This window comes from Crassostrea angulata, chromosome 2, assembly GCF_025612915.1.
Source record: "Crassostrea angulata isolate pt1a10 chromosome 2, ASM2561291v2, whole genome shotgun sequence".
NCBI classification, from domain to species: domain Eukaryota; kingdom Metazoa; phylum Mollusca; class Bivalvia; order Ostreida; family Ostreidae; genus Magallana; species Magallana angulata.
Genome location: NC_069112.1, coordinates 59,250,260 through 59,268,364, shown reverse-complemented (window position 1 = coordinate 59,268,364; position 18,105 = coordinate 59,250,260). Strand labels below are relative to the sequence as shown.

The 18,105-nt window shown below is 35.1% G+C and overlaps 1 protein-coding gene across 1 annotated transcript; it reads right to left on the bottom strand.

Moving 5' to 3' along the window:
* Nucleotides 1-11,878: 11,878 nt before the first annotated feature.
* Nucleotides 11,879-13,411, bottom strand: LOC128174587 (uncharacterized). The gene has a single exon (XM_052840103.1). The coding sequence runs from the start codon at nt 13,409-13,411 to the stop codon at nt 11,879-11,881; it is 1,533 nt and encodes a 510-aa protein (XP_052696063.1).
* Nucleotides 13,412-18,105: the final 4,694 nt, after the last annotated feature.

Genomic DNA, 18,105 nt, shown 5'->3' with positions numbered 1-18,105 from the left:
CACACTATCCATTGAACACTTCTAAAGCACACAGTCAACTGAGCACGTCTGGCACACACAGTCATTTCAACACGTATGATACACACAGCCAACTAAGCACATTTTGCACACACAGTATCAACTGAACACTTCTAAAGCACACAGTCAACTCAGCACGTCTGGCACACACAGTCATTTCAACACGTATAATACACACAGCCAACTAAGCACATTTTGCACACACAGTATCAACTGAACACTTCTAAAGCACACAGTCAACTCAGCACGTCTGGCACACACAGTCATTTCAACACGTACAACACACACAGCCAACTAAACACATTTAGCCCACACAGTATCAACTGAACCCTTCTAAAGCACACAGTCAACTGAACACGCCTGACACACACTGACATCTGAACACATTTAGCACACACAGTCAACTAATCACTTTCTTTCGAAGACTTATGATATTACAGGTATCTGCGGCTGAAATCCATCTTTTTAAAAAATATATTTTCTGACCTTGACCTTTTGACTTCAAAAACAATAGGGGTCTTCTTATAATTTCAATGAAATGCTCAGAGAATCTTTAATTTACTTCCTGAAAATGAGTGTTCCAACAAACAGAATGACAATCGAATGGAAAGAAAAATGAATGAAACCATTGAAATTGCAATGTTGCAGCATGCTGTCAAAAAAGGTAACGTTATGGGGTATATAAAATCCTCGAAACAGCTTGACAGGGTGGGGTGTTTGACGATGAACAATGCCTTTTCATACATACTGTAGATACCTTAACTTTCTATTTTATACTTTAGGGGAGTCATGCTTAATAATGTGCATGCCAATAAAAAGTAACTTACAGTACAGGTAACATATATTTATTTATAATTATTATGCAATTTTGGGACATTCAAATGATGCATACATTTCCACAACAAAATTTAATTTTTGAATGACCAAGTTCTGAGGTACAAAGTAATACATTTCATGCATATACTGTGTACAATATATAGTCTATATACTTTGACTTCGCTTTACACCCAGTTCCTCAGTTATGTCCACTCTGGGAGCTAACAATAAAGGTCAGACTCTGAAGCTTGATCTTTGATTTTCTTGAATATTACATGCATTTGCAAAGAAAATTATAAGAATCTTCGTATTACAGTCCTTAATTTTTTAAATATCATGAGATATTCCATTATACAACTTTTTATACATGTAATTATACTTAACAAAAAAAATTATATCATAGGTAGAAATTGTACATTTTGTCTCTCTCACTGCATCAAATTATCTATTTTTTCAAATTAGTTCAATGAACATTTATAAATCTTATATATCTTCAACATCAAAACTTGTAATATTAACATGTACATTATTGACTCTTTATTCCACTGCAATCCAAGAACCATTTTATTTCATCAAAGCACAAGGCCGTAACTAGACCTATATTTTTAGTGAGGCGAGGGGTCTGGGGACCGCCTAGGTCCGGGCCCCAGCGGGTCCAGGGCAGCGTACTGGTGGGGGGACCAAGGGGGCGAAGCCCCCCGGAAGCTCCTGTGTTTTCGCAAATGTCTGTGTTTATTTTTCAAATTGTATCGTTTTTTGCGTGTATGCAGAATCTTTTTCTGCTGAATACCGTAACTTTTCCCAATCTTTTGAATATTTTCGACCTTTAGTTGCTGGAAAATTGTATGAGTCTGTGTAGGATGCGCTTTGAGATAGTATGCGAAGCTTTTCGTTTTCAGATAAAGTCTTGTTTTTAAAATTACAAGGGTCTAGTTCTTGTATACTGTGACTAACTTTCAATTTCTTTTGAAGTACATGTGACATTGTTTCTTCATTATTACTGCAACTTTGACCAGGTACATTACTATCATCACCTAAAGTAATATCTGGAAATGTTTAAAAGTATAAAATTGGTTTCATATGAATAATTACCCTTGTATCTATTATTTTGTGAAATGTTATAAGTACATATGATTTGAAATGCAATGTATCGGAACGCAGACAGTGCCCCCCCCCCCCCCCCCCCCCTTCTCACAACGACTAACAAAGTGTATTATACTTATTTATAAGGAAATGCCCTTCTTTCGTAAAAGATTTTTCTAAAAATCACACAATATATTTTTAAATAAAAATTCGATCACTATTTTACACCTGGAGAAAACTAAACCCCTAAACCCCTAGGCTGAATGCCAAGTTCAATTACGCAATATGTTAGACCTAATGGACACAATGACATATGTATTAAGTATAACATGTTGGTCTATCTAGGTTTCCGTTGACTCATTGGTATCATAAATATCAACACCAACCTTTTTCTGAAACAGAATCTATGGTGGCATAGATCTGCCACCACTTGTCAGATGATTATGTCGACTTGTCAGATCTTGATGTCAACTTCTCAGATAATTATGTGGACTTGTCAGTTCTTTAAGTCGACTTGTTACTTATACACGTGTTAAAAAATTTAACACTATAACCTTCCCACGCCCAATTTGTGCCATCAAGTTGAAATAATATTTTCTGACAAGTCGACATAAGGATCTGACAAGTTGACATTAGCATCTTTTAAGTCGACATAAACATTGGACAAGTCGACATAATTATAATCTGACAAGTCGACACAATTATTTGACAAGTCGACATAATTTTTACATGACAACATAACATCTGACAAGTCAACATCATTATCTGGCTTATAATATGAATGATAAATTTCTTTAAACTAGTGGCCATATCATTTTTTCTGTCAGATAACTATTAACCTGTCAGATTCTTATGTCGACTTTTCAGATATTATGATGACAAGTTAATGTCAGTTAGTGGCACTAGCACGCTTTAACAACAAAATATTGAGTTTCTAGTCAATATGGTTATTTTCTGACAAGTCAACATAAGGATCTGACAAGTTGACATAAATATCTGACAAGTCGACATAATCATCTGACAAGTCGACATAACTATCTGACAAGTGGTGGCAGATCTATGCCACCATACGAATCACTTGACTTTCTACAAGATCCTGTTTTCAACCACAGATCCATATTTTCATTACGTCATTATACACACTATGCATAAATGACGAAATGATCAAATACACCTACAGTGGAGTGTTCGATTTCCGGAAATGGGAAGTAATGCTTGAATAAATTCATTAAAGTACAAATTTAAAAAAAAATGAAATTTGAAAGGCCTTTTAACATAATAAAAAGAAATACATCTCAAAATTTTCAGTGAGGCATTTGCCTTACTTGCCTCAATGGTAGTTACGGCCTTGAATTCATGCCAACCTTCACATAAGACCTTGAAAGTACCCGAGATTGAATGTGTAAATAATTCAACACCGATCTGCCGATTGTGAGGTATTTTTCAAAAGAACAATTAATTAGAATCATTTTACCTGTCTCGAGACAAGCCCACATCACGTTATATTTACATTAATACATGATAAACGTACTCCGCAGAGACGGATCCAGCAATTTGGAAAAGGGGGGTTCCATTTGATGACAACAAATATGTGCAATATTCATCATTTGTCAATAAACAAGGACTTTTTGAACGTTTTCCGTGCGTTTACAACTGTATTTAATAAACATATATCTCATCACTATCTATTTCAACAGCAGAGTGCACTGCATTATTGAGCGTTTTGCCGATTTGGTTTCCGTAAGGTAGATTTGCATATCTAGCCTCAAGCCCAAGTCTCCATGCAGCAATGAGAAAGTACGTCTATGCTTGATAGAAAAGAAACACTAAGAAACAAAAAATCACTCAGACTAATTATATTACGACAAACTATTCTAAAAATGGATATTTTGGTAACTTTTTTATGTACATGAATTTGATATTTTTAAATTCTGAATTATTTATCGATTTTGATTTCTGTCGATTGCCTTTTTAAATTAAGGTCTAAATGATAGGATATGACATGATATGAAGTTTTGAAAAGTTGGGCATTTTCATGATAATTTACATATAAACCCTTTACACGGTATTTTTGTTACAGAATTTCCGATTCTTGGAAACAAAAAAGGCTTTCTTTTGCGTTTCATGTGGGTATGAAGGTAGCTAGCATTCCAGAGAAATAGCATAACCCGCATAAGCGGGTCATGTAATTTTCTTTGTACAGTATTTTTCGTATGAAACGAAGTAAAACTCATCTATTATAATTACTTTAGTTAATTAACTAAACAATACATTTGAAAGAGGCTTTTTAAAGTAAAACTAATGCGTACTTGAACGTCGTTTTACTTGATGGCTTGTCAGTTCAAAACTGTATTAACTATAATCATTTTTTTTTTAAAAAGAAATAGAGTAGACAGTACATTGTAGCTGTTATCATAAATCTATGTTTTTAGCGATACTGCTTAATTTTGTGTATTTTTTCTTTGATTTTCCACATGTTTACTCAGCTAGTGTAGTAAACACCAGATGCTGAAGGGGAGTACAATGTACTTTATTTCGATAAAAAATTGATCTTTTCATAAAAGAACAAAATTATGGGACGCAGTACGAAATTCTTTAAATAAGCAATTTTAGAAGCATTTCTTTGAGATAATTACAGTATTTCTATTATAAATGGGAAAAATTGCCTTTAAATAGGCATTGAACGTTTTAAAAAAAATTCATATGTCCCAGAGAAAGGGGGGGGGGGGTTCCGACCCCCGGAACCCCCCTCTCCCCCCCCCCTGGATCCGCCAATGAGTCCGACATCAGATTTTTTATATTTCAACTCTTCTTTCGTTGAATTGAAAGGCATCGAAGTTCGGGACGATATGATGTCACAATCATGCGCATTACGCTTGTCGTAAAAGGAAGCCCGAACAGTTGCGATTGATATACAGTGTACCGTATAATAACGTGTATTACTTACACATCATATTACCTATATACATAAGGCCCGGGCAGAATTTTGTGATAGAAAAAATAATCCAGTGTCTGAATTGATATCATTATAGATATATTTTTTCTTACGGAAGATTAAACGATTTTCTTCATAAAAATCAATTCGTATTGGAAAGGGGGGGGGTCTATGATATTGATTATGATATTCAACAAAATGATAAAATCAGAGAAGTCATCTCTCTCTCTCTCTCTCTCTCTCTCTCTCTCTCTCTCTCTCTCTCTCTCTCTGTGGAACATACTAGCAATGTTTTTGTTAAGATTTTTATAATTTTTTATTGTAAGAATTGTATGTTATCGTATCACGACGATTTGAAACATATGAGATAGTTCAATAATCCAACCGTGAAAAGAAATGACTGCATTCAATTTTTGTTTGCTTGGGGAGCAGATGTAGCTAATATAATTTTTTAAAAATATATACAATATATTATAGTCAAAACCATTACTCTTTCATTATAAAAAAAAACATATTTAATTTATAAATGTCTGCATGTTAAAATAATCGTTTTAAGTGTATTTAGTATGTAAATGGTTGCTTTATTCACCTGTGGTTTCAGTGATTGGAATGCACACTTTGCATATTAAGAGGAAACGTGGGGAAAACGGACGATGAATGTACGAGGGGCATTGATCAGTTGATTTAATTGTTTAAAAGTTCTGTGAAATTATAACTTTTGTGATTGTTTTATTAAGAAATAAAGGAAAAATAGTCTATGGATGTAAATGTACTGTCTCACAATTAACTGATTAAGCCTGCTCGTAATTAACCCCTAATTTGTCACCAGTATATGTCGCGCACGGTGTGTTTCCATTTCGCCATAACTGTGAAAAATATGATAGAAAATGTGAAAAAGTTCTAAGGCGAGTGGGAATTTGATAATTCTTTTGGATAAATATAATTGTAAATTAATTTGATGTTTGTTTTACCGATGAGTTAATTACACAGTTAAAAAAGAAAAAGAAATAGAATGGATGTAAAATGGGAAAATAGCAACATAGAGTCATTGTACAATTAAAAAAAAAAGAAATTTGAAAAAATATTCATGAAATGTAAATTAAATTATGGATGTAGTGTCTTAAATTAGAAAATACTAAGCATAGATTAAATGTTTCAAGTAAATCGGAGATGTATTAAGTCAGTATTCTACAGTATTTTTTATGCTTACGATCTATTAACCTCACTTTTTTTCATATTTTTTTCAGGTTTTGTATAATTTTTGCATAATATTCACAAATCACTCATTTTTACTGTGGACAAATAACTTGAAATCTCTGAAATCTGTGAAATATTGTTATGCAATGCAATCAATACTTTAAGCAAAATTAAATGTTTATATAAGTTCCCATTTCGCTGATCGAGGTTTCATTTGTATTGTCATTTATAAAGAGCTTTTATTGACCAGTTAAAGTTTGAAATGTAGTAGAAGTAATTTGAAAATTGACCTAAACCACTTGTCTGTGATGAAATATAAACATCTAGTAAATAAGCATGTTTTGTTATTCAGTCATCGGATTGGACAATTGTTTTCTGTAAGCGACTATGTGCGAAATAATAATAATGGACATATAACAGTATAAGGTAGATTCCTTGGACAAGCATATATCACTCTATTGTACTAATGGACGGTTGTGCACCCATGGCTTAGATAAGTACAGGTAATGTTGGCTTACTCAAATAAAAATGTTGAAGACTAGTAAGTTTCCTAATATTATATTACTTCATCAAGACAAGTTTTAATAAAACTTGTGGAATCTCGTAAGGATATATTTCAAAACAAAGAAATATATTGATTGCTAATTAAAAAAAAATACAGCAAAAAATTCAATACAATTTAATTCAAACCACGGGATCTATCATTGAAACTCAAACCATAAGAAAATATGAAATCGCAAGCAGAATACAGCTATTGCAAAAGACTGAAGAGAAGAAAACGGAAGGGGGTCTTGGGAATAAGTAACTTAGAAACAATACCAAAACGTAAGACATAGGTAAATAATAAAGAAACAATGTATATATTTGAATTTTTAATTTAAAATCAAATGATACCTTTTCTTTAGATATCAAGTCATCAGAACTTAGTTGTTCATAAGGTTTAGTTTGACATACAACTAATGTAATACAGAGATTATTGAACAGTGTTAAAACGGCACATTGAAGAGTTGTGCCCAAAAAATCCCCAACATGCATGACCGTAAAAATTTCTTGTAGAATAACCTTTTTAACATGATTAATACGGCGAAATCTATCAAAACAATCATTGTCACCATAAAACATTTCTGCAACATCAAAACAATTCAAGATATCGAAATATTATACCCAAAAATCCATGGAAACTATATCAAGCTCGGTTTACAACCCCCCCCCCCCCCCCCACCACACCAGCAAGCATGCCTATGAAAATTTCCTACGATGTGTCTTAAGACGTGTCCTAGGATATTTCTTAGGACAATTTTCCATCATATGCATGTGTGGATGTAAGGTGGTGGGGGTTAGTTTCCCCCCTTAGTTCTTAAAAGAATTTAGTTAATACAATATAATTAAATTTAGATCCGCTCGCATTATCGCTACACATACAGAAAACGCGGACCCATTGGCTGCGTTCAAGATCGTAGCGGCTAACCTATGAGCTAGGTGGTAGATATCTATAGATCTCTATTAAACAGACAGCTCTAGCCTAGCTGCTAAGTGTTAGATTTCGAAATAAATATTTGAGTATAAAGTTATTTTTGGAACAAAAAAAGTTTATTTCAAGCGAAAATATATATGTAAATTTACATTTCATTTACTAAAATGTAGAAATTAATTTCCCATTTTGTTAAAAGCATGCATATGTGCTGTGAAAGCGTACCTAAGGAAGCCATCTTGGATTTGGTACATAGCATCTAAAACTTATGCTACACTGTAGCTTTCTCTACGTAGCGGCTAGGCTAGCTCTCTGTTCAAGAGCGTAGTTTTACGTAGCGGCTACATGTATAGCAGCTACACTGTTGAACGCACTGATGGTGATATATGCGAATACATGTTTTGTATAATTATAAATGCAACTCCCCTCCGTCCTCGAAACAAAATTTTCAGGTTTGGAGATGATTACTTTTAAACATTTTCCTTACTTATCAAAACATTTCTGAGTCAGTTCTTATCAAAACATTTCTGAGTCGGTACTTTCTTTGTTGGCGTGTCCCCACTCCTCTTTTAGAGAAATGCTTAGATTCACGATCGATATGTTTAAGTTTTTTTTTCAAATTTAATTTAATCTATTATTTTCATCGATTTCCATTACATATCTTTAGTAGATTAGTCCATTTTTATCCGAGTTTTGGTAATAAGCTGAAATATAACAGAGCTACTTGTGTACAATTTAATAAACAAAGCAGAAACAGAAAAGCGGAACTACATGACAAATATACAAATTTTCTTTTCATAGTTATTTGTATTGCTGGAAAAGTAATAAGGCATAATACAATTTCTTGTCGTTGTTAACAAAATAAATCTCTCTCTCTCTCTTTCTCTCTCTCTCTCTGGGAAAGGAAGAGGAAGTCGCACTTATTAATCTTTCTCCGCGGCCTTTATCATTAATACCGGCTACTACCAATAAATGCAACAGGTTGGTGCATTATACAGGACTTGTACTTACATCTTTTGGTGGTAACATGTGACTGCATCCTCTTATCTTTTCCTTTTTGCCCCAAAAAAGTTACTGGTATATTTTTATTTATTTCGAAAGGGCTTAGATAAATCTTCATCGTTTTAACCTTTAAATGCATAAATGTCAATTAATACGTGCATTTTTTAAACTACCATCTCCATTTACATTTGTACAGGCATATACATACATTCACACGGTACAGTGTTTATAAACTGATAAACAAATATTTGATTTTTTTACGCAAAAATCATTCTCAGTTATTTTCCTGATACCAGAGCTTCTTAAAGTCTTAGGAAAAGCTCGCGGTCGTCTTAAAGACTAAGATTAGGAGGTTTCCTAAGATAGGATAGCTTCGATGGCCTCACTTAAGACTGAGATATGTCGTAAGTTTGTCTTAAGATATGCCTTAATCCTAAGTATTAGCTTCATAACCATTCCTGCAGTTTCAGAATTTACCGTAATTCTGAGTCGTATTCAGCCAAGCCTTAAGGCGGGTTTACGGTAATACAAGTCGTGTACAACTTGCCGCATGCAGCAAAATATTGTGAAATATGCTATTACTTGTATCATACAACTTTTGAAGTAGAGTATGTTCCTATTCTGTACAACAAATTGTATGCGACCTTTTTGATCCAATTAACCCACGAACGACTTTAGCTACAAACTGTAGTACCTGCAACAAATTTTGAATTGTTTGGTGAAACATTTATACATTGATTTATAAAGTAAAATACGAACAAATTAGATAATCGTTCGGACAAATAAGATAATCGTTCGGACGAATTAGATATTTGTACGGACAAATTAGAAAATTCGTTCGGACAAATTAGAAATTTGTTCGGGCAAATGAGAAATTAGTTCGGATGCATTACATATTAGTTCAGACGAATTAGTAAAAATGGGAATAGGTGTCAGGACACCTCGATAAATGCGCGATTTGCACCAAGACATTACATTTTATTTGTTATTCTCTGCAAAATAACTTTCATGAACAACATCATCAATAAATATTTGGATGATACGAGTCTTTTTCATCATGATCTCTTTATTACCATATTCATTTACAAAAATGAACGTGTTTGTACTGATCCCAGGGCTGTTCCTAAGTCCCGGGAGCCGGGGAATTACCCCGCATTTAATGACGATATCACCCGGTTATTCTGGTATTCCCACTCAACCTCCTGTTAGAGAAGGAACCCCGCACCCACTTCTACTTTTTTAATGTGCTCTGCTATTTCAATTCTTTTCATTTCAGGCAGACAATCCTGTGATCCTCATATTTAATTTACTAATTAACTAAGAAGAAAAAATGCACTGAAATGAGGAGCAGGTCAGGCACGTCGCATCGGGAGGCAGAGGGCCTGCCCCCTTTTTGGGGCACCTTAACTTTTATATATAAAAGAATATAAAAATTCTATGAGATAAGTTAACTGGCCCCTCCACTTTTGGGGCACTTAAACGTTTTATATATAAAAACTATGTTCTAGTGCATTGGTCCTTCGATTTTACTGATTATTTTCTCTCTCTCTTTTTTTTTTCTTTTTTTTTTTTTGCTTGCTTGTCAAGAAATACTGTGGATTGCAAAATTTTTTTGTAAAATTCTGCCACCACCCCCCCCCCCCCCTCCTTGAAAAACGATGCTACGTGCCTGCAAGTGGAATGAAAGAACATCGAAAAGTGATTAATTCCGGGGGTATATCGTGGCACAACCTCGAAAATAGTTTCAAACGGTTACGTCTAAATACACTGCTTAAAAAATGTATCTTAAGCTAGCCCATAGCTTTTCAGAGCATAATTATAGGCACCCCCTTTATTTGAAAGCTTGAATTTCATTTGCAGCATTTGTAAATTATATTAATACGGTTTCACAGTACCAGTTCGAAGGTATGATAGACCAATGACTCACTAGTCAGGGGATATTCTGAAGCCCACTCCTAATATAATGAATGAATGATTGAATGCCAGAATATTTTTCAACTACCCCCCCCCCCCCCCCCCCATTTTAGAACATTCAGTTGTCTTAATCATTGAGAAGTTTAAAGGCATTATTCATCTTTATTCATAAAAAGAACATACAATAACAAAGCAGGCCAAATTTTGCTGTCATAGGATTAAATATTCATAGACAATGCAGTTTTCTTCAAAATTATAAACAATACAAACTATCGACACTATTCAGAAGGTGTCATTTTCCTTCACAACCAGAATGATTGTAGACTTATCATAATTCAGCGTAGAAAAGAGGCCCCATACAATATTTATGGCAGATCATCCTTTAAACCCTACTTTTAGCCCAATGTCCAAAATGTGAAAAAAATTAATCCATATGATGTGGGAATGCTTGCACATGAATTTGAAATGTGTCATATACTTGCTAGTTTTTCACTTGTATACATTTTCATGCAGTTATTCCCTTGCTTTAAGAAAACTTTTGGATAATGTTTGTCTTATATGAACAAGTGGTTCTTAAAACAAAAGTTTTTAAATGACACCATCCAATTATCATATTTCTCTCCACTTGAAAAAGAAAGCAGCCCTTTATTTGAATAAACTTTATTCCCTCTAAGCAGAGAAACTTTGTACTAAATGTGGTTTAGATTGACATTAATAGAAAATATATTAAAAGTTAATCAAGTTAATGTTAATGGAAGACATATATAAATGACACATGATTGGACACCAGGAAGTTCTTTTTTATTAGAATGGTGCAATTGAGCCTTTGGTGAGCTAAAATCAATATCCAGATTTAGCAGGTGTGTTATATCTCATTGAAGTAATGTACACAAATGTAGTTTTAAGGCAAATCACTTCAATCTTTGAATATTGGTACAGTTTGGAGATCTCAATTCCACTGGCAACAGTCAAAGACAATCAAGTCTTAGTATGTTTTTTTTTTTAATTAATTTGCTTCCTTTTAAAGCTTTAATTCAATTGTCACAGCAGTAGTATAAGGCGTCTAGATAGGGGGGTCAAATGAGTGCACTTTACATCCGTCTATATAGGGGGGTCAAAGGTCAAATCGAAAAATGACGTCATAAAGGTTAAAAATAGTTTTATTGAGGATAAACAACAACAAACAACAAACAACAGCAATGGGAATCTTACTTGAAATTCAAAATGACAAACAACAAACAACAAATATCAAGAACTATTGAACATCCCTGATTGTTTGAGCCTAATGAGGAAAATCATGGAGATGAAAAGAAGAACAATGTGAAATTGGTGAAGAGAAGATGAACAATGATAAATAACAAGAATGGTAAAGCACAGATGATATGAATGAATACTAGGAGTCCTATGACAAGAAAATACAGGAATTTGATGATAATAACTAGTCATTTGATATGAAATTCAGATATCACTTCCTCTTCATTTTCTTCCATGTGAATTTCACCATCATCTTCTTCCATTTTTACCTCAGTTTCCATTTTGTCTTCCATTTTTTCCTCTGTTTGGGGTTTTCTTTCCTCTGGTTGGGGTTTTTCTTCCTCTTTTTTGGGTTTATCAGATGACATTTCTCCAGCTGTGGCTCTTGATCTTTGCTTCAGTCTACACACCACAGGTTTGGGTTTATTACCAATGTTGAATTTTGAAATGGTTCCTTTTGTTTCATCTGTGAAAGAGATGTTGAAGTAGTCTTTCTGGTCGAATTTTGCAGCCATAGACCAATTTTCAGTGCCTAGTTCTTTAGGGCCCCCGTTGATATAGATGTTGGGTCCAAGTAGGTCTGTTAGGCCCTTGATGTTCATTGGTTTTTTCAATTGGAATTCTCCGTTGATGTTATGAGTTACTCCGTTTTCCACTAAGCAGAATTTGTGACAGTATTCTGATAGCAGAAGTCTCATGGCCTTGAATTTGTCATTTTTGGCTTGTTCTGGTTTGATGTAGAAGCTCCATGTTGCTCTACTGGCATCCGATTTCATCCAATCCATTCTGTTTCCCGGTGGTTTTTCAAATAATGGAACGATGTATTCTGCTGGATCTAGTTTGATATTTGACAGAAATTCTTCCATTTTTGATTTCAGGTTTTCTTTTTTTTCTTTTTTTTCTTCTTCTTCTTTGGCTTTCTGAATTTCTTCTTTGATGGCCTCTAGTTCTTTACTGATGTCTTCTAGTTCTTTTTTGTATCCTTCAAGTATCATTTTGCTTTGTTCTTTAAATTCAGGCAATTCAGTCAGTTTCTTTTTGGTGTCCTCCAGTTCTTTTTTGGTGTCTTCCAGTTCTTTTCTCGTATCGTCTAGTTCATTGGATACTAAGAGTGTCTCGCATTTCAGACTGTTGAATTTGGCCTCTGGATAATGTGGATCCTCAAGCAGGTCTTTTACCTTTTCATCTATGGATTTGATGTGTTTCCCACTTCCAAAGTTGTCGGTTGAGAAATTGATATGAGGGTTGTCTCTTACTCTTCTACGAAATTGGATATTCAGTTGTTTATTGAAATCTTCGTCTTCCTTTTTTTCCTTTTTTAGACGTTCCACTCTTTCTTTTCCTGTTTCCCATTCTCCCCATGGAGTGGGAATGGAGTATTTCGGACGTTTAGGTAATTCTCCGATTTTGAAGGGAAAGAATCCACTGTCGTTTTGAGGCATTAGTGTAGTGAATCCTAATGGCTTGGAGAATCCTATTGGGTTGGGAGGGTTTGAACATGGGCGAGTTGGAAATCTAGCAGCTTTGATTTCTTCTGCTTTTCTAGCTATTTCCATTTCTTCTGCTTTTAGAGCTTCTTCTATTTCCTCTGCTTTTTGAGCTGCCTCCATTTCTTCTTCTTTTTTGTCTGCTTCTCTTTCTTCTGGACTCAATTCAATTCTCTGCCATCTATTTTTGTCATGTTTGCCGGTGTGTACCAATTTGTATCCGAGTTTTCTCATTTTTTTTTTTGTAGTCCTCAAATGGTATTGGGGGTCTCACACTTCTGACATTGTATCCCTTTTTTCTGTATTCATCCTTTAGTTTTTCCTGCAATTCTTCGTGCGTTTGTTTTGCTTTTTCTACGTATTTTTCTTGGTACACTTTCCATGCTGTTTCTACGTACTGATCCCATAGGTCGTTTTGTTTTAATCGGTAGTTCTCCCAGCAGGTATTTTCAAAATTTTTTAAATCGTTGCTAACCTCTTTTGGCGGAATGCTCTCTGCTTTTTCTTTTGTGACGTCCATTTTTCTGTCTTCATCGCCTGAAGCCATTTCGATTGTGAATGCCTGACCGTTGGTAGATGCTCTCTTTTATGACCTTATTTCTGGAAATTCCAATGACGTCATGGGGAATTCCACTGGGGAGTAAGAGCTTTGGGTTTTTCCAATGACGTCAAATGGGGAATAGAGTTTTGGTTTTTCCAATGACGTCATTGGTTTTTCCTTTTTACCAATTAATCTGTTATAGAAGATATATACCATAGGCTTTCTAAGAATTGATCATTTCTGTTTATCAGGAGAAAAGGAGATGAGTGGGATGAATGTAAAAGAAAGTATTTTAAAAAATCAATTGCTTCTTTTAAGGCACAAAAGAAGAAGAATTCAACAACAATTAAAAGAATTGAAAGAGAAAAGAAGTAGAAAAGAATTAAAACCTAATAAAAAAGAAGTTGTTAAAAATGGCAAAAGAAAAGTTGTATCTGATTTTTATAAGATCAGGTTAGATAGGGGACGCAGGTCTAGAAAATTTAAAGTAAAACAAAATGTTTACACTGTTAATTTTCGTGCTTTGCCTTCAGACAGTAATTTTGTTCGGAGATTATTAAGTCAAATGTTGAAAGAAGTAAAAGAAAGGATGCAGTGTAATCCTAACGATTATTTGCGGTTGAATATTCGACACCCCTCTCTCGATTCTGATGTTTGGTACGAATTTACCCAGTCCAAGAATTTAAATGAAAGTACAATTTTAACTAAGATTGAAGGTGTTCAACAGTCTAAGAAAGAATTTACCATTACGGATGGGTCTGCTGAATTTGAATTGTTTCATGTGAAATATCCTCAAGGGAGTGGTGGGCAATCTGCAAAACATTTACATTCCAACAAAGTCATGTTCACAAGAAGGAAGAGATCTTTATTAAAAATTGAAAATGGAAATGATTCTCTTTGTCTCCCAAGAGCTATTGTCGTAGCTCGGTTACACAGCCAAAAACCTCAGGATAATATGAAGTTGGGAGAATGGAAAAAAAAGTGGGATCGCATTAAACGAATTGATGTACTTTCTCCTCAGCAGAAAAAGGAAGCTTTGGAATTGATGAAATTAGCCAACTGTGATCCTGATTTACCTTGTGGACCCGCAGAATGGGACAAGTTACAAAATATACTAGCTCCAGAATATCGCCTTAAAATATTTCAATTTAAAGCATGTTCTGGATTGAAGTTGGAGGTCATGTACAGAGGAAAGGGAGATGGAGTTTGTTTGAACATTTTGCTGGATAAAGATCATTACGACACCATCTTGTCCATGCCCGGCTTGACTGAAAACCCTTATTATTGCAACTATTGCGATGTTGGATATGCTCACATCGAAGATCATAGAGTGAAATGTCCCCACCTTTGTTCTTTTTGTTTGGCCGATTGTCCTTGTCCTGCTGATGGTAGTAGCATACATTGTTCTCAATGTAATGGATATTTTAAAAGTAGGAATTGTTATCAGAGACATTTGCAACCCTACAGTAATAAAACAGATGCGAATGTATGTAGCTTAATGGATCGATGCCCTGATTGTCAGACTTGGATGAGTAAAAAATTGTTAGCACATCATAAATGTGGGCAAAATAAATGGTGCAGGATTTGTAGGAAAATGGTAGACAGAGAACATCAATGTTTTGTTCAAGTGAAATCTGTTCCTAAAGAAAGAAAGCAACTTCAGCTGTATATTTATTTCGATTTCGAGTGTACTCAAGAAAATGGAATCCATGTTCCTAATCTCTGTGTGGCTCATCGAGTCTGTCAACATTGCGATCACCTACCTGTGGACCAAACTTGTTCTCATTGTGATTTCTTAGGGGGTCGAAGACATCTGTTTAGGGGTTCTGACACCTTAACTCAGTTTATGGAATGGCTTTTTCAGTCTCAAACTCACCCCACTCAAAAAAACCAATGTCTGCTTTTGCATAAGGATGCTATCGTGATTGCTCACAATTTTAAGGGATACGACGGACAGTTCATTTTGAATTACTTGGTACACACTTCTTGTGTCACTCCCACGGTGATCATGAATGGAACTAAGATTTTATCCATGCAAGTTCTGGGATTAAAGTTTATAGATTCTTACAACTATTTACCTTTTGCCTTATCTAAAATGCCCTCTGCCTTTGGATTTGAAGAACTTAAAAAAGGATATTTTCCTCATTTTTTCAATACTGAGCGGAATCAAAATTATGTGGGTCCCTACCCTCCTGCTTCCTTCTATAATCCTGACGACATGAGCTCTTCTGGGCGTAAAGCATTTTATCAATGGTACCAGCAAAAGGAAGGGAAACTGTTTGATTTTCAAAAGGAATTTTTGGCCTATTGTATATCCGATGTTGATATTTTACAGCGATGTTGTGCTCATTTTAGAAAGACTATAGAAAATTTGGTACAGGTGAACCCCTTTCAGGAAGCCATTACATTTGCTAGCACTGCAAATTTGGCCTACCGTAGAGGCTTTATGCCCCAAGACAGTATTGCCATTATTCCTAACATGGGGTACGATCCGGCTCGACAATTTTCCATGAAAGCCTGTCGATGGGTAGCCTGGATGAGTCGAGAGGGTAAATTTATTCAGCATGCAAAGAATGGGGGAGAGATTCAAGTGGGTTCCTATACCGTAGACGGTTACGATGATAATACTAACACCGTGTACGAATTTTACGGGTGCTATTGGCATGGGTGCCCCATATGCCATCCTGAACTTGAAGCTAATTATCATCCCCATCGGGTGGATTGCACCTACGGCGGGCTGTACGAAGAGACCCTAAGGCGAGAACATTTTCTAAAGGAAAAAGGATATCACGTAGTGAGCATATGGGAGCATGATTTCGATAAGGAAATGAAAAACAACATTGACATGCAGCGCTTTATGGAAAATTTGGACTTTCAAGACCCCTTGAATCCTCGTCAAGCTTTGTACGGAGGGCGAACAAATGCTACGCGATTGTATTGTACTGAGGGTAATATGAGATACGTGGATGTCTGTTCTTTATATCCCTTTGTTTTAAAGTATAGGCCCTTTCCCATGGGGCATCCAGAAATCATCACGAAGGATTTTCAGGACGTTCATAGTTATTTCGGACTGATTCAATGCCAGGTATTACCCCCTCGAGGATTGTATCATCCTGTGTTGCCTTATCGTACTGGTGGAAAGCTGCTCTTTCCATTATGTCGTACCTGTGCTCAAGAGGGTTTTCAAGATCCTTCTTATCGCTGCCAGCATTCTGCTTGTGAACGCTCATTGATTGGAACCTGGGTGACTACGGAACTTCAAAAAGCCTTGGAATGTGGATATGAGATTCAAAAAATCTACGAAGTGTGGCATTTTCCTCAAAAAAGTCAGGATTTATTTAGAACTTATATCGACACCTTTTTAAAAATCAAGCAAGAGGCCTCGGGGTATCCCCCTGAATGCGAGACCGAAGAACAACAACGGATCTATCGGAATGAAATTTATCAGCGGGAGAAATTAGTCTTGAACCCCATAGAAATTGAAAAAAATCCAGTAAGACGAACTATTGCAAAATTATTTCTAAATTGTTTGTGGGGAAAATTTGCTCAGCGTTTGCAGTTGCCTAAGATTGAATATTTGACTCAACAAGAACAACTTACTAAAATGTTGCAGGACACTACTTTGGAAGTCAAAGGAATTGGATTGTTGAATAACTTGAAAAAACCTGATTCTGATATGATATTAATTAATTACGTGGAAAAAAAAGATTTCATCGAAGACTGTCCTTTTGGGAATGTGGTCTTGGCTGCTTTTACTACCGCTCATGCTCGACTACATTTGTATGACACTTTAGAAAAATTAGGAGAGCGTGTTCTTTATTTCGATACAGACAGTATCATTTATCAACACGTCGATGGACTCTACAACCCCACCATTGTCAATAGCTTAGGAGGGTGGACCGATGAATTGGAAGGAGGACACATTACCAAATTCATGTCCGGAGGACCCAAAAACTATGCCTTCGAAACCGATACGGGAAAGACCGTACAAAAAGTGAAAGGACTGACTTTAAATCATCGAGCTTCTCAAATTGTAACAATGGATGCTCTTGAGAAAATGATTTTTAATCAATTACCTGATGTTACCGTGAACTATCCTCATAAGATTCAGAGGACCAAGAGACATGAATTATTGACAAAGCCATTCACTAAGAAATATCAAATTGTTTATGATAAACGCCAGATCATTGAACATTTTAACACACTTCCATTTGGTTATTGATTGAAATAAAAATGTATTTTAAAAAATTTTAAGAGTTGTTATTTTTTAGGACCAGGGTCCTTTTTTGAAAAAAGGAATAACTACCATAATTGAACAGTAACATTTTTTATTCAAACAATGAATGATAAAGAACAAATAACAATCAAAGATATAATGAACATGTTT

Bases quoted from the DNA above. Each gene is read 5' to 3' on its own strand.
- LOC128174587 (XM_052840103.1), bottom strand. From the start codon at position 13,411: ATGAGAAAACTCGGATACAAATTGGTACACACCGGCAAACATGACAAA.